This window comes from Pundamilia nyererei, unplaced genomic scaffold (genome assembly GCF_000239375.1).
Source record: "Pundamilia nyererei isolate P.nyererei 1_Seehausen unplaced genomic scaffold, PunNye1.0 scaffold00049, whole genome shotgun sequence".
Taxonomy (NCBI): domain Eukaryota; kingdom Metazoa; phylum Chordata; class Actinopteri; order Cichliformes; family Cichlidae; genus Pundamilia; species Pundamilia nyererei.
The window spans coordinates 3,308,110-3,325,446 of record NW_005187450.1 but is presented as its reverse complement, the minus strand read 5'-3'; the positions used below and the strand labels follow the sequence as shown (position 1 = coordinate 3,325,446).

Below are 17,337 nucleotides of genomic sequence, written 5' to 3'. Positions count from 1 at the left end.
TATATATATATATACATATATATATATGTATACCTAGAGTATGTTTAACTTTTCATTTAAAATTCGTGATGTGGGCCACAAATGCAGTGTAGACAGGCGGAAGTGAATCCACTATTGTCAAGTGAACACATGTTATTATTCTGTCATTATCATGTCCTCTGTCAAGGAGCTGAACACAGCTTCATTCAGGTCTGTCTGGAACACTACAAAGGTCCCGTTGCATGTCGGGTACAATATTCCTTAAGCGTCTAATGCGCATGCTCAACAGTAAAAACTCCATTATTTTTTGCTCGGAATTTGTGAGAAAAAAACCAGTGGGCAACTGTGAATTGGGGATTACATGGGCCGTTATGGTTGTGGGAATATACCTGAAAGCTCCACGGTTTAGCAGAAGAGAAAGCAAAGCAACGGCCGGATAGCTGCAGACCGGGAGCGGGACAGCCTTCAGTCTTGTCGGGACACTCCACAATCAAGTAAATTTCAGTCAGTTAGCTGACTGGCTAGCTAGCCTAGCTGGTTGCAGCGTTAGCTCCGAGATCCCAGGCGCAGTAAAATGAAGCGTTATTGCCCTTTGTTTTTAAGTCGGACTGGCAGACGTTGTATGAATGCTGAGAGCTGAATGCGCACACCGCTACGGGAATTGGATTACACAGTGACTTATTTTGCGCTCATTTATTAAAGTATCAGCCGTTTTCAAAACATTATCTGGCTAGCCCGTTTGCTAGCCAGCTAACTCTTGATTCTCCCGCGAGCCAGAAAAGCCAAGACTCCAAAACTTCGCCAACACAGAGCCTGACGCAGAGAAAAGGTTGGTAGGACCTGCTAATATTGACGTTAGCTAACGGATATCAATAAGTAAAGTGTGATGTAGGTATCCGATTTACAAGAGGTTTTTTCACAACGCGGTATTGTGCATGGGTCGTGTGTTGTTACTGCAGCTAACGGGCAAGAGTTTTGTATTGGAGTGTTTTGTGCGCCTGACAGCTGTCACGACAACACAGTACAAAGTAGGGTAGCTTGCTAGCTTAGCTGTTAGCCTGGACGCTAGCTGCCGTGTATGAGCCGTGTACTTTGTGGGATGTTTTTTTCATACTTTACGCTATTTATGATACAAAATTAAGAAAAAAAGGATACTTCAGTTCAGAGCTATATTAATTGCTCTTTCATGTGCCAGCGTGTTCGCTTCGGAGTTGGTTGTTGCAGCTGCATATACTGTCGCTAAACACTGAGTAAACTACGGGCCTAGGCAAACACACCCTTCTACTTCAAAGCAGCCAGAGCTTACTCTGAAGTTCTTCTGGGGAAGACTAATACATCTGATGTCGTCGTTTTTCAAACACGCTTAGATCATATCAGTTACAGAATAGGTTTGTTGCACGATGTTTTTACCGCGGGGGTCGCTGCCAGATTACATAATCCACCTCCACCTTTCTTTGCAGGCTCTCCACCTTCACCCACATCCCTACTCTGATGTGAACTGAACTAATAAATCTGCAGAAGTCATCCTTCAAGAGAGGGATCTGCCTCATAGCTGAAGAAAGTCGAGGTGTTTGGGCAAGTCAGGTTTTACTGGCAGTGTGCTTCTAACCCACCAGCATGTACACTGGACAGTGGATACTCTAGCCAAAACAGATCCTGGCTTCCCAAAGATGACAAGGTATGCAACTTTCTTTTTGTTTGTCTTGGTATTACTTTTACATTGATAATAAACCAAAAACCGTTCTTTTGCTGTGGCCACTCCCCCTTTTCAACATGTTTACATCACATTCATTCTCTAGGGGCTTGTATTATCTTCATCACAGACATAAGAAAAGAAACTGCTGGGTACTTTCCCAGAACTTTTCGACACACAGATGACAGCTAAAAAGTAAAGGAAATGATGCTGAATTAGTAGAGTGGAATTAATTTGCAGTGCTTCCCATGTTCATGCTGCTTACTTTAGTTCAGATCTTGGCTGATTTCATCACCATGCATAGGGTACATTTTGTAATGTTTGATATCCGAGATTGATATTTGATGTTGTGTAATAAGCTGAATGTGACCTCAACATTAAGCATGCAAGTTGCTTGAAATAAAACATTAATGATTGCAAAATCTTTACTGCAGAAAGATTCACTCATCTTTTGTGTGTTTACTTTTTTCAGTGACTCACTCAGGGTTAGTGAACTTCCCTGATACGTGCACAATATACAGTTAAATGAGGAAAGCTCTTTCAGAAGAGATGAGCAAAATTTATTGTAGCATAAGCATGAAAAATTGAACTATTTTTCTGGTTAGACTCCAACAAGTCCCAGATGAAAGGGTTGGGGATGAGTAAGCATCTGGTTCATAGAGGCTTTAGTATAGACACCCTTGACAACCCGTATAATGTAGAGATAGCAGGATGAGGGGGGAGGATAGATGGCTTGAAACCTAAAGTAGATGCTGAGACTAAACAACTGTTTCCCCCCTATAAGAGTATTTAGCATTGGATTTCTCTTTGTGTTTAAGTAAAGATGTGCAGTAGGGGATACCACAATGGTTAAAATTTTGTTAGCAGCACAGTCCCTGGGTCCACTCTCGACAGGCTGAACTGTTACTACATGATACCTTCATGTTACCCCCCTCCTTATGTTAAAAGACAAGATGTGTTAACACTTCCTGCTTTTCAAGGTGCTGGCAGGCTACAAAATGATGGGAGGCAGTGATACTGTCAGTGGGGACAAGGATGGGGTCCACACCACTGCAATACACGTCCCCATCGGCTGGCAGAGGAGAGTGGAAGGAGGGCAGGTACTCTATGTCAGGTACGTTGGTTCCACACACATGAACTTGCTGATTTTTAATAGTTGGGCAACAGGTTTTGAAAGCACGCCACTGAATAATTGTTACATAATGTATTCTTGAAAAATGACAGTACTGGTTTTGCAAACATATTTTGGGGGATGTTACCTGGCAGGATGACTGCGGTTTTGGATTAGTTTTTTTGAAGTTTGTTTCTAGCTATAGACAACAAAGAAGACAAGAAAATGTTTTATGCACTTTTAGGCAGTGCAAAGTGAGTAAAATTAAATGTGTTAATTATAATGTTCTATTTATTCTGGTGAGCACTTATTCTGGTTCTATTTATTCTTATTCTGGTGGTTTTTAAATACTTGTGTTTTCAAGCATACTAGGTCTTAGTGGGGGCTCAAAAGCAAGTGACAGATTTAGGCTTTTTATATATATTATGTTGTTTCTACCAAAGAGAAACATACTTTTTTCTTTGTTATCAGTCGTTCATCCTGAAGATCACCTAAAGACTTCTTAGATTTACTGCAGTTGTGCTCCACTCCACACTTGCCCTCTTCTTTTGCTGTGAAAGGATTCCCTTTGCCTTAAAATACTGGGCAGCTGAGGCAGAGAAAAAAGTATTTCCATTTGGATAACAATATTTTTGTTGAGCAGTGGTTTGGATCATGCTTGAATTTAGACATAAAATGTGACATTGTAAATATGAAATTTTGTATTACTCATTATTAGCCACTGAGTTGGACAGAAACTTGGCTGAAATTAACTGTTCATTTTTTTTTTTTTTTTAAACTGTTCATTTTAATGTTAGCCATAACCTGCATTACTAACTAGTAACCTATCTAATGCCAGACACCCCAGCCCTGGAGCAAGACTCTGAAACTTTGCTTTTTGTTAGATATACCCTGATTGAGACTTAACGCTTCACAGGAGGTTGTGCTATATGTTGCCAATTCTCCATGGAATATTTTTTAATTATTGGGCCAGTTTGTGCATTTTACAGGTGTAGAAGCACCACAGGAGTGGATTTGTGTCCTTCAGACTCTCGTATGGGTCAGCAGTGTTTGCAAATGACACTAGTGGTTTCTCTCATTGAACTGGATTGAATCAAACCTTTTTTCATAATTATCTTCTGCACATTTGTACAGTCAGCAGGGAAACTTTTACTCATTGACTGGGAGTCTCAAGCATGTAGCTCTCTTGCCCTTCTCCATTAGCTCCCCATGGCTCTAACCAGGAAAAAAAACACAAACTGCATGAATGTTATGATGGAATTGAAAAATGCACAAGTAGTTTATGTTTATCAGCTGAGACCTTACTCCTAGTTTTGCTGAACCTCACTACCAGTGGCTAGTATGGATGTAGACCCATAAATGGCTGGTCTCCCATAAGTTGTTCATGAATGACTTTGTTGATATTAAAGGTTGGCAAACGCATTCCTAGAATGAACAGTATACATGTCTCTGCTCTGAGAGCTGCAGCTTTAGCTTGAGCTCAAATTGATTTGGCTCAGTTGCACCATAATGCTGCCTACAAATGATTCTTGAAAGGAAAAATTCCTTCTGTGGCTGCTATGCCTTGCGATTATGTGTCACGCTCAATTTTCTTCTGGCCTTGAACAACTCCTGTCATACATCATTGTCCACCCCTTTACACCCTACGCATAGTTGCATTTTTCTGACATTTTGCACTGGCTGGTGTTAGGTTCAGAGCCAGGGCAGAGTTTGTGCTTTAACTGTGTCTCATTTGTTACAGTTTCTCTCTGCCTTCTTCCTGTAGTCCCAGTGGCACAACCCTGTCCAATCTGGAAGAGGTCAAGACCTATCTGATGACTGATGGCACCTGCAAATGTGGCCTCGAGTGTCCTCTCATCATCAACAAGGTGTTGTCAGTCTGTCAGTTTGTTTGTGCTGTTGATTTGTGTGTTTCTAGTAAGGTTTGGCAATACACAACAGAGTTTTAGATTCAGTAAGCTCTGTGGTGTTAATCTCACTCTCATTCTTGTGTCACAAATATACTTGTGGATCACAGCTAAGCAGCTGTTGTACATTTTTCCTAGTCGGCATGGAGAATACTTATAGGAAGCATGTCTAGTTAGACTTGTCTGTTCAAGTAGTCACAACAAATTGATTGGGACACAGATGTCTGCACAGGGTCTCGCTTTCACCCTCTGATAACAAAATTTACGTCATCCTGACCAAAACAGAACCTCACATACTTAAGAGAAGCAAAAACTACTGTGTAACAGTTACATAAAAGTACAGAGAAAATCTATTTACATATTCTCCATAAAGTTTTGTCTGAATTTGTTCTAATCCTCCTTTTTGCTGTTGTGCAGGTTTTCAACTTCACAGTGGGTGTGAAGGTGGAACAGCACAGCCAGCCACTGGGCAAAGCAGAGCAGGACATGACCAAACTCTGTAATCATCGCAGGAAAGTGGTGGCAATGGCTGCCCTGTGTCGGAGTATGCAGGCTTCACAGCTGCCCTTTGCCAGCTTTCATCATCCAGGTAACCAAGGTGAGCAATGACATGCAGTAGGTTTGAGACATGGTACTCATTTATCAGTTTGCTCTTAGATAATATCTAATAAAAAAACATAAACATTTGAGTGATACTTTTTTCTTAATTTCTACATATTTCCTTAAAAAGAAAAGCTGAAAATCAGAAAATGCTGGGTTTTAATTTTTCTTTGAATAAAGTTTCTATGGACGATGTTGACAGGTTCCCCTCACAGCCTTTAATGTTGACAGTGTTGTGTGCACGGCAGTAACATCAGGTAAAGGACTTTGCACACATTTCTACATGAGAATACATGATAAGTATTACCATGATCGTAGAACCAATTAAAGATGAAATTTCATTTATGAAATTAAGAGGCTGTTATTAATAAAGTGTCTTCAAGTCAGCCTTCAAATCCAGTTCCTTCTAGCTCACCATTCTACTCTCTTGCACTCTGTTTCGATTAGTAGAATATCAGAGAAACTCTAACAGAATCCACAATGTTTCGATGCAATTTATTACACTTTAAGCCACAGACTTACACACATAATTTTGCATCCATATTATCGATCACATGTGTTTGACTGTGAGATGCATGTGGGAGTGGATTTGACCATCTGCATGAGTAGCCAGTGACTGCCGGAAATCCTGTGGGAGCTGGTGGGTGTAGTTTGAAAGGAAATTTGTTTCTTGTAGATCTGCATTTGTGTTGTTGAATGCAGCAGCTGTCAGCCACACAGAATTCAAACTGCTGTAGTATTGATGTCCTTTCACCCTAAGAACAGAAGAGATTTTGGAAAATGAAGATTTCCAGTTCTGGCGTGCTTTGTTTCCTCGAGTTTATTGTATCTTATTTCCACCCAAAAACTGTTTGTATTTTGGTAAAAATCAGTGTTGAGACACAACTCTCTTCAATTCTGTTAAAAATTTGGGTAAAATAGGAATTATTTGAATGGGTAGAGCTGCTCTGACTCAAGTCATGTGAACTGGATATTTTAGTATGGTGTTATTAGTGTTACAACTCCTTGTATACACGACAAGTTGGAGAGCCACATGGGGTGGTGAGGAGCAACTGTTGAACCAGGCCTTTCCTATGCACTCTGTGCAGTTATATTCCTTCATTAATGCACATCTGTGCATAATTCTCTCATTTTGTTTGGTTAGATAACTGCTCGCTTTTCTCTAGATTATTATTAATTTGATGAGTTCCTGCCCCAAGTGGAGGAGTTCAAGTATCTCGGGGTCTTGTTCGCGAGTGATGGGAGAAGGGAGCCGGAGATCGACAGACGGATTGGGGCTGCAGCTGCAGTAATGCGGACGCTGCACCGGTCCGTCGTGGTGAAGAGGGAGCTGAGTGTAAAAGCGAAGCTCTCAATTTACCGGTCGATCTACGTCCCTACCCTCACCTATGGCCACGAGCTGTGGGTAGTGACCGAAAGAACGAGATCGCGGATACAAGCGGCAGAAATGAGCTTCCTCCGAAGGGTGGCTGGCCTCTCCCTTAGAGATAGGGTGAGAAGTTCGGCCATCCGGGAGGGGCTCAGAGTAGAGCAGCTGCTGCTCCACATCGAAAGGAGCCAGCTGAGGTGGTTCGGGCATCTGACAAGGATGCCCCCTGGGCGCCTCCTGGGTGAGGTGTTCCAGGCATGTCCCACTGGGAGGAGGCCCCGGGGCAGACCCAGGACACGCTGGAGAGATTATATCTCTCGGCTGGCCTGGGAACGCCTTGGTATTCCCCCGGATAAGCTGGAGGAGGTGGCTGGGGAGAGGGAGGTCTGGGCCTCTTTGCTTAGGCTGCTGCCCCCGCGACCCGGCCCCGGACAAAGCGGATGAAAATGGATGGATGGATGGATGGATATTATTAATTTTAATTGGTTTTGGGATATTTTTGTATTGCATAGCTTGGCCTCCATTCCGATTATTCAGCAACCATTGGATAACAAAAGTAAAATGTTCTTTTGCACATATTAGTTATAATTTCAATGTTTGATTTTTAGAAAAAAACAAATTTCACACCATTTACCTCAATTACTAAAAATTGGTTGTTTAAATGCTTCTTACAGCCTTTAACAACAAATGTATCGAAAAACCTAAATAAATCTCACAATACTTTTTTAAGCAATTAAATTGCACAAAATTGACAGATGTAAAAAATTTACGAATTAAAAGTGATGCAAATTTATATATATATATTTTTTGTCAGACTGTTCAATAAACATTCCTTAAAAAAGAATTTTCTGGCAATTATATCACAGTTCAGACATTAAAGAGACAAGAAATTATGCCAGACTTGTCTTTCACAATAATTACTCTGTAAACCATTTAGTGGTCTCGGGAAAATTGAGTAACAAGCTGTATTTTTTGTTCCCACTTCCAGAGATGAGCAATCGGGTGGACGGTCGTGATACAAAGGGCGAATCCACAGAGCGTGAAGAAGAGGACCGTGGCATTTTCTGTCCCAAACTCCATCCAGTCCCAGCTCGACCCCAGAACAACCTTCACCCAAACCCCTGCACCAGTCCTAAATCCTCTCACCATTTTATTTATCCTTACAATGGCTCCTCCTCTGTCCTTCACCCAGCCACAAATTCTCACTATCCACTAGATGCCTTGAGAAGACTTCACCATCCTGCTTTCTCAGCATCCTCCAGTTCTTCCTCCAGCTCATTTCCAGCGTACAGCACCCCCCAGAGGTCACCCTGTACTCCCACTCCTCAAAGCAAAAGTCAAAGTCAAAGAACACCTAAAACCCCAGAGACTCCTGTTTCTCCTCGGCTAGGACCCCTCTCTTCACCTCCCCCCTCGTCCCCTGTTACCCTTGGTGGAGGAGGAAGAGGAACACAGACTCACCCTCATCATCCTCATGTTGTAATTGTGGGAGGTTCTACCCCACCCTCCCTCTCTCCCTCTGTCCATAACATGTCTATGTCTCCACACCAGCGCTCCTGCCACCCATCAGCTTCTCCATCCTCTCTGTCTGAGCAGGGAGGAGGCTTACCAGCAGCAGGAGGAACGCTGATGGGAAATAACTTGCCTCAGAGAAGGAAATCCACCTCTTCCTCTCCACACTCCCCACTTCCCAGTGGCTCTCCAAACCCCAGCCCCCAGCTTCCCAAATACAAGCTGGAAGACATCTTGGAGCAGTTCAAGAACTCAGGCAATAGCAGCACTAATAATCACCACCTCCTAAACCCTAATAATCCCTCCTTACTGACCAACCAAAGCAGTAGTAACCCTCATGGTCTTTCCTCAAAGTCCTCAAAGACTCCAACCTCCACTGCAGGATCACAAGTGTTTGGGTTGAACTCTGCAGGGCCCTCTAGTTTACCTCTGGGGCCATATCTGAACCACCACCATAGCCATCAGGGCAAGCTGCCACATCCAGCTTCTTTCCCTGCGAGTAGCCTCCTCTCTGCAGCTGCCAAGGCTCAGTTGGCTAACCAGATAACCCAGGGCCACAGGTCAAATGTGGCCAGCAATGCAGTGAGCTTGGCCTCTTCTCTGGAGGTCCTGAAAGAGGCACAGCAGCAACAGGCATCAAAGGTAACAAACAGCACTTTACATAACAGCCACTCTCCCTCCTCCATTGCTTCTTCTAGGCTTCCCCATCCCTCCCTTGCAGCAGCCTCCACTGTTTTCTTTCCTCCATCCCACTCTCTGGTCCAGTCCCTGGCTTCCTCCTCGTCCCATCTGCCACAATCAGCAGAGCGTAACACATCGTATAGGAAGCGGCAGCGTCGATCTCCCACAGTCCTCAGCATGCTAACAGACACCAAGCAGCTCTGTAATGGGCTGCGGAAGACCCCACCAGAAGATGCTGTTTCTGCTACAGTTATCAATCTTTCCTCCTCGTCCACTTCATTCCCCTCCTCCTCCTTGCATTCTTCCTCTACCTCAGCTGTGCAGAATCAGAATGCCATCATGTTGGATAACCATCATCAACTCCTCTCTGGGCAGATGCCCAGGTTCCCTGCTCCTCGACAGACGGCACAGCTTTCCAGGCCTCTGCGCCCAAATGAGGCCCTGGACTTCACTACAGGACCGACACCCACAGCCACCCCTCTTGGCTTGGATCCTCCAACCCAGCCTTTGTCTGCCCTGTTACACCTGCTCAGTTTGCAGAATGCGCAGGCCACAGTCTCAGCATCCAGCTCTGTCTTAGCTCAGTCTGGATCTGTGTCTGTTGAAGGAGGTGGACACACTAATAAACAGAGCCCCAAGCAGTCACCTTCATCTCCAACCCATCAGTCTAATGTCAGGGACTCGTCGACTCGGTCACCTTGCCGAACAGATAACACTAATTCTCCCCCGTTGAGTCCACAGCCACTGTCTCCTCCTCCCCCCTCCTCTCAGTTCACATCAGCGCAGTCTCATCTTCATCGTCAGTCCACTAAGTCAACTCCTCTTCAAAAAGATTCTTCGTGCACAGTGTTACCAAACTCAGATTTCCACAACAGCAGCAGCCCATCTCAGCAGACACCCCCATCTCCCTTTGGCAAGCATCAACGAACCGATAATCACATTCCTTCAGTAGATCCTGCTTCCCATTCATCTTTACAGGTTGCCTCACCTCAGGGCACTGTCACAAGAGAGATTATTAGTAAGAACGAACCTACGTCAGTGGACCTTAGTCATCCTCAAGGCAGTGTTCCTGTAGGGGTATCCACTTCCCCAAAGCCTCTAGATCTTAGCAACCACGTCCTGGCCATTCTCGCAGCATCTTCTAATGTTCCCCAAGGGGAGGGCAACTCTTCCAGCCATACCTCTGATGTTGAGACGTCTTCCCCAGGAAATCAAACTGCAGGTGAGGATGTTATTCATGGTTTTAGTTTTACAAGTACAGCCTAAACTTGTAATTTTTATTGAATTAATTTGGTTGTCTACCCATATAGACATCAGCTTTGTTTTTGTCATTCTTATTTTTAATGTGAGTTGTATTTGTAGCTGAATTCCCCCTTTAAATGGGCTTTACAGATTATTCTACACAAGATAATAAATACACAAATAAGGGAGCATCACAGTAAAACATGCCGGTTAAACTTCAGGAATATCAATCTGTCCAGTTAAGAAGTGGCAACCATTGTGAAAAGAAAATGGCACCAGTGGCAGGTCTGCCAGTTGTCGTGTTCTCTGGTGGTCCTGCTAAAGGATGGTAGGGACCTCATGCTTCTAGAGTCTCTTTCTGACAGTCTGTGGGGCACTGGACTTGGTCCTTTTGTTCCTCCATTGGTTTATGCTGTCTAACTGGAGAGATTGATATCCCTAAATTTTAACTGCTTGGTTATACTGTGATAAACAAATGGTTCCTTATTTTTTTGAGCAATATATGTCAAGAACAAGGGGTGCATTTTTTTTTTCTTGTTGCTCTGAATCAGAGTGATAACTGATATAACTGATGCATACCATCCAGCACGAGATCCATATAAAAATGTGTTGAATGATCACTTTAACCAGATTTAAATAATAGTTGTTTTTCCCACAGGAACGGAGGAGTCTGAATTTGGGGACCCAAAGATCTCCACATTGACCAAACCTCCAGCCACCAGTCCCGGGCTCACTAGCTCCTCTCGTCAAGGAGAGAATCACAGTCCTCCTAACCCTTCAGCTGTAGGTGACTCAGCCACTCCTTTAAGTCTGGCAGAGGCCTTTCCCTTCATGAACCAAGAGCAGCTGCTCCAGCTGCTGTCGTCTACAGGAGGAGTACCATCTGTCCTGGACCCCACAGTCCTGGCTTCATTGCCCCTAGGGGGCCTTTGGTTGGGAGGACAACATGCACAAGTACCTCCTGCCAGTGTTGCACCGCAGCCACCACATAATCTGTCAGACCAGCAGTCAGAGCAGCAACAGCAGCAGTTACTGATAACACAGCAAGAAGATGCACAGCAGCAACACCAAGACCAACAACAAAAGCAACTGCAGATTAACAACAATCATCTGTTTCCCTTGTTGCCCCTGTTGAGTGGTGCCCAAGGGGAGTTCCCTCTGAACCTTTTAGGGCTGCTGAATCCACTTCCAGCCCCAGCGTCAGCCCCTTCTGCAGTGCAGGAGGCTGATTTGACAGAAAAACCCAACCTTCATGCTCTGCTAATGGCCTCCTTGTTGCAACAGCAGGCTTCCTTGTTACCTCTATCTGCGCTGGGTCAGTTGAGCCAGGTCAGCTTGGAAGTTCCTATTCAGCAGTCACAGCAGATCTCTACTACATTAGAGGGCCTCAGTCTGGATAAGACCTCTGGCCTGCTGGACCCATCAACCCTAACTGGGCCAGGGCTCTTGGAGGTCACTCAGGGCCTCCTTCCTATTCCTGCAGGAGCTGAAGGCTCTATCCAAGCCCTTCAGTCTCTACTCATTCCCGCCACTCTTCCTCCTCCCTCTGCAGCCTTCCTGCCCCTCAGCCCTGCCTTGCTCACTGCTGCCCTGAGCTCTGCTGAGCTCCACCCGCCTCCCAATACCCAATTAGCTCCTGCACAGCAAACCCAACATACCCAACCTCAGGTACGCTCCCGATTTCCTATAGCTCTTTCCTCTGAGGTCATCCTAGTTTCCCTTGGAAAAACTAAACTCATTTCCTTAACTCCTCCATTGTTTTTTACTGTATTAGTTTCCCAAATTTCTTTCCTTTTTTGCTACCCTGCTTTATAATAAAACCCTCACACTTTACAATTGGTTTTGGTTACTGTTTTAATGTACCCATTGGCATGTGGCATGAATGGATAGTTTTTCATCCTGTTTATAGTTCAAATATATGAACATAGAAAAAACACTCAACAGTAACTAAAAGAAGAAACGCAATAATGATGATGATAATGTGTGAGGAGTGGGAGGTGTTCCTTTCAGCCTTTGCAAAAATGCAATGTGTGCATTCTCCAAAACTTTTTTTGTTTAGTTTTTTTTTTTATACTGAAATACTAAGTTAATATATGTGAAGAATTTATGTCTCCTGGTTTTTTCAGCCATACTTTATTTATTTTATAATTCATTGTCTGAAACCCCCAAACCTTTATATTCACTTCAGGTACCCACAGATGCTGGTGTTGACACGCTCATACCCGTATCTCTTCAAAGCAAGGACAACCCCATCCTCCAACAGTTACTCCCCACTTTGCTGAACTCTGCTATATTAGGTGAGTTCGCACACACCCTGTGTTATATGTCTTTCTCATTGTTTTAGGAATAAATATTATTTGCCTTTCAGTGTTAAACTTTAAACTCTGCAGGGACTCTATTGCAGTATTTTTTATACACTGTGTATTAGTGTATTTTTTGCTTTATAGGAGATCTTCCTGGCCTCACAGGCCTCCATAACATTGTGGGGATTGGAGCAGGTTCCATTCTTCTACCACCAGTCCAGGCCTCTGCTTTGGGGATGCCACTGCTACAGGGCCATGATGGAGCAATCAACTTACTCAACAACATACAGGTACATACCTAGCATGAAGTCTGGAGAACACAGCATTTTTATCCTTTCTTTACTGTACATACTAGTGTTAAGGATTTGCTGTTTTCCATAATAACCTTCCTCTGGCTGCAAACACCATGTTGCATTTGTTAAGAAAATCCCAAGTGGGTGAATGTGAATGCATATGTGCGGCACAAAATAATGTGCCACAATTTGAGAAATGGTGTTTCCTAGATTCACTAAAAAATGTTGTTTTTTTTTCTTTTCTTCAGTGAACTATGGTGTCCAAAAAGTTAAGACACTAACTTTTCTCTGGGAATAGCTGTAATGTTTCAGTTATAGCAGCTGCAGATTATATCCGCTGCAACATCTGTGTCATAAGGCTTCACATTTGAGTTCTTCTCATATTGCATCAATACTTTACAGATGTTATCATTTATTTTAAAAAAGCCCTGTTGTGTTTTGATCTGGAAGCGTGTAAGAATTGTTTTTTTGGGGGGGGTTTGTAAGTGAAAATTAAATCCACGCTCAGACAAGTGTTACATTGCACTGAATGAATTCAGTATCATCAGAAAGATTTAGATTTGTTTTCCTCCTGGATGCTTTAAGGAAATATAAAGACAATCTAAAGTTGAATGTTCATATATAAATGGAGGATTATATAATTTTAGGCAATTTTGCAACAAAGAGAAAACACATTTTTAATTCTCTAATACTTTCTGGATCTTTGAAAGTTACTTAACATATCTTTTTCTTTTTGCTCCTCTAGCTGAACCTTGCTCCAGCCTCAGAGGGAGAGAAGCCAGTATCCTTGCAGGAAGTGCAAAGCCCTGCCCCACAGGAAGACATACCAGCCAGTCAAATCACTCCTGAAGTGATCCCAAGTCCTGTTCCAGCTCTAGCTCCAGCTCCTGCCCAAGAATCCACTCCAGCCTCTCAGCGAGGATCTGAGGGCAGATCTGTCATTGATCCTTATACTTCTTTTATGGACACGATTTATACCTCTTTTCTTCAAGTCAGTGCTAAAGAGCAGGAAGATGGGGCCCATTTGGGGCCATCTGACCCCACTTCACCCTTCTGTGCCTTACCTCCAGTTTCTTTTCCTGTGGAGCACCATACACCGTCCACAACTGTCCCAACTCTGCCACAGGCAAGTGCCCCAGTTTCCCTTAGCCCACGGCGGGCTTGTTCCCTACGCAACCCAGACTTATCCCGACTTAGTCTGGAAGCAGCAGCCCATTCTCCAGCCCAAGGGACACCCAAACCCACTGAAGATGGGTCTGTGTCCCCCTTACAAAGGAAACCAGTTATGGTAGAGGGACATACTCACCCAGAACCTCCTCTTCCACCTATATACTTGGAGGAGGCCAAGACAGACTGTGCTGGGCCTGCTGCATCTATGTGCCCTTATGTAGATCCAGGTGTGGATAGGCAGGGGCATCTTCCCCAAGTAGGGTATCTCAGTCCTGGGGATGGATGCAATAGTAGGCCCACTGAAGAGACAACTGGGACATTGCTGCACTCTGAACAGGGAATGGTGAGTGCCCAAGTCTTCTGTTTCCTTTATACTCAAAGGCAAAAATGTTTTTGCTTCTTTTAGACACCAGAATGTGGACTTTAACAATGGTTGGTTATAGGCTTTTGATGAGTTTAAGTAGCTGAAATGTAAAACAATGATGCATGATTTAATCATAATAACCTTGTAACATGATTTCTGGTTACACAAAGGACCAAGCAGGAGCAGCGGCTGGAGCCAGAAGAGGAAGGAAAAGGAAACAAACGTAAGACTCCTTTTAAGATGGTTAATTTCTCAGTTGTACTCGATACAGAAAGTTGCCTGGATAATTCAATTTCCAGTAAAAATCAGAGTGTCTCCCACATGCAGTTCTATAATAACTGTCCTGTCAGGTGTATTTGGCATACTGTAGTGCATACTAATGCGTTTCTTACTTTATCAGGCTTCAGAATGTGTTAGAAGACTTCAGAGACGTGGATGCTACAGCACTAGAGGAAACCAAGGCTACAGTAAGACTTGTCTCCCTCTCGATGACTTATGGATTTATTGTTCTTTAGCAGAAGGGCTGGTTGTTGTTTACCTCTCACCAGTTCTATTCAAATGTTCTTAGTCAGACTCTTTGCAGTCTTAAAGAAGGCCCTTGTTTTCCCCCAGCTGTTGGTATTTGCTGTTGTTACTTTTCCACAGTTTGGCATGTTTTAAATGACTATATGTGACTTGCATGTTAACACACTTTGAGGTTAACATGCATGGCTTCTGGTGAAAATCCATCAACAGCTGTTGAGTTGGCAGCACTGACACATGTACTTGTTAAAACAGTCTGTAGGGAAACCTGAAACCGGGTAACAAGTGGGTCCAGAGGCCTAATCAGACCCAAGTATCAACAAGGTGTTATATTTTTATTTCTTCTCTGAGTACTGCAGAAACAAAGTAATAGATTTCCTGTTTATTGATCCTATCTTAGACATTTGATCTCACAAACTGATCTCCACGAACATTAAGTCATTTACTTTGAAGTGAGATTTGACTTCAATAGAGTTGATGGTAACAGTGCTCGTTGCCAAACATCATTTGTATGTAAGGCTGGAAACACAAACAATCTTTCGACACCTCGAATAAAACTTAATCATACACTATATCTTTTCTTGCCTAAAGTCTGTATACTGTGGAATAGGCACTCAAAACCACACAGAAGAAATGGCATAAAAGTAAATCATGTATTCAGTTTTGTTTTGTTAGGTAAAGAATGGAAGAGAGGCACTATAATATGAGTGAATACAAAATGTAATAAAGTAAAACTATATAATGAGTAAAGAACCATTGATCGATAAGCATTCATCACAGAGTCATGGTACCCAGGGTTGTTCGATATAACGATATATCGGATGACAATATGAAAATCTTTCATATTACGCTATTGTTTGTTTCGTGGTGTCGCAAAATAAGCTGTTTATGACAATGTTTTTTCATCGTTTTGATAGTCACTGTAGTGGCTATATTAATTTCATCAAATGCTCTCTTTCTCTTATATTTAATATAACCACACTACGGACAGACAGGCAACTGTTTTTATGCGTTGTTGTTGTTAGCAACAACAATGGTAAAACCATCGCGTGGCTCCGCCGTCCGCTTGTTTATTTTCCACATAAACCTTTCACAATAAAGCTCAAGATCCTGTTGAGACGTTTCAATATAAAGTGAATCATGTGAAAGAGTATGCAAAGTGTTTATGGATGAGAAGCAACAAAGAGCCGTCAGGTGCTAAAAAATAAACCTTAGACTCAAACGTTAGAACAGGCTTTTCCCCGCAGCACGCTGTGTAATAAATACTCACAAAGAAAATGGCGGCCGTTAGAACTTATGTCTAAAAATGTATAGATTCATGCATTGGTTCAAACATTTGACTCCAGGTACATGATGCCCAGCTAAAAACACTTTACGTAAGTCGAGCTGCCCGAGATTCACAGACTTTGCAGAAAATTTTTACATTTTTGTGATTTATATCGTTGTCGGAACAATAGATGTGTTAAATCGGGATATGAGATTTTGGTCATATCACACAGACCTAATGGTACCGTTAAAATCCTTTGACTCCTCTCAAAGCTGCTAGCATGGGTGTAAAGAACAATGAAGCTAATATAATGCTATTTGACATCTTCATAGCATCAGATAGGTGGTGTGCAGTGAATCGAAGTATTTTAATTTTTTCATCCTTGAAGTGTAGAAATACCACATTAATGACAATGCGGCACAAGAAATGCCACTAACAACCAGCATTTAAGAAAAATATTCAGCACTCTGGTGTTAGGGCCTTTCAATGATATCACATTATGTCATATAATATCAGATAATATAATGTCAAGACATGAGGGGGGCTTGGGTTGTGCAAGCTTGCTGTGCAGGATTCAGTGTAAAGGATTTGCTGAAGGGAGCAGTTTCTGTTTGGTGCTGTGAGTCCTCTCAATGATTGTGCAGTTCTGACTGCAGTGCAAAGTCATTCCACCACTGGCAGCTGCAAAGATATGAGCCTGATGTGACTCTTCTCTCACACTCTCTCTCGTTCCAGACAGCACTGCTGAAGCCTGAGAGGTCAGTGCGCGGCAGGCGGCGACGAGGCGCCAGGTCTCAAAGGCAGTGATTGGTGGAGGGTGCCATCATTCAGAGCTGTTCACCAATGAAAGGCAACCAGATGCCTCTGTATACCCCTCCATCTCTCCAACCTCATCACTACTGTTTTAGACCTTAAAAAGAAAAAAATCAACTGCACTAATATGATGCTGTCATGTCAACCATTGTTATGGCAACCACTATGAACAGATAGGAGAAAGATCTAGTCTGAGTTTATTTCAAAAGGTGAAAAACATGAAGAGAGATTTTGTGGATACTTTTTTCACTTGTGTTTTCTCTTAGGTCACAAAATAATGGTTGCGTTACATTGTGAACAATGATCTGTCAATTAGGTTTGTGTTAGAATTATATTAATGAGAAAACATGAAAATAACAAACGAGTAATGTTTTCTTCTCATCAGTGTGTTACTGTGAGTCAGGACGAAGCCCATCTACTTGAACGATGCTCTCTGTTGAAAGTGTGCTCTCTGTTGAAAGTGTGTGTGTGTGTGTGTGTGTGTGTGTGTGTGTGTGTGTGTGTGTGTGTG

The 17,337-nt window shown here is 43.0% G+C and overlaps 1 protein-coding gene across 2 annotated transcripts; it reads left to right on the top strand.

Annotated features, from left to right (window-relative positions):
• Positions 1-258: 258 nt before the first annotated feature.
• On the top strand, positions 259-17,327 carry mbd6 (methyl-CpG binding domain protein 6). 2 transcript variants are annotated; one of them, XM_013910810.1, is made up of 13 exons: positions 259-473; positions 1,440-1,657; positions 2,653-2,786; positions 4,549-4,651; positions 5,108-5,288; positions 7,648-10,074; positions 10,753-11,762; positions 12,283-12,391; positions 12,542-12,687; positions 13,436-14,203; positions 14,395-14,447; positions 14,625-14,691; positions 16,749-17,327. In XM_013910810.1, exons 3-13 carry the CDS (start codon positions 2,671-2,673, stop codon positions 16,818-16,820), a joined length of 5,052 nt encoding a protein of 1,683 aa, XP_013766264.1. In that variant the 5' UTR covers positions 259-473; positions 1,440-1,657; positions 2,653-2,670; the 3' UTR covers positions 16,821-17,327. The 2 variants fall into 2 exon arrangements, with proteins under 2 accessions (XP_013766264.1, XP_013766263.1); XM_013910809.1 differs by having other exon boundaries at positions 259-808.
• The last annotated feature ends 10 nt before the right edge of the window (positions 17,328-17,337 follow it).

Excerpts from the sequence above, each read along its gene's own strand:
- mbd6 (XM_013910810.1), top strand. The coding sequence starts at position 2,671 with ATGATGGGAGGCAGTGATACTGTCAGTGGGGACAAGGATGGGGTCCAC. Across the intron at positions 5,289-7,647 it reads TCATCATCCAGGTAACCAAG|AGATGAGCAATCGGGTGGAC; the intron begins GTGAGCAATGAC and ends TCCCACTTCCAG. Across the intron at positions 12,688-13,435 it reads ACTTACTCAACAACATACAG|CTGAACCTTGCTCCAGCCTC; the intron begins GTACATACCTAG and ends TTGCTCCTCTAG.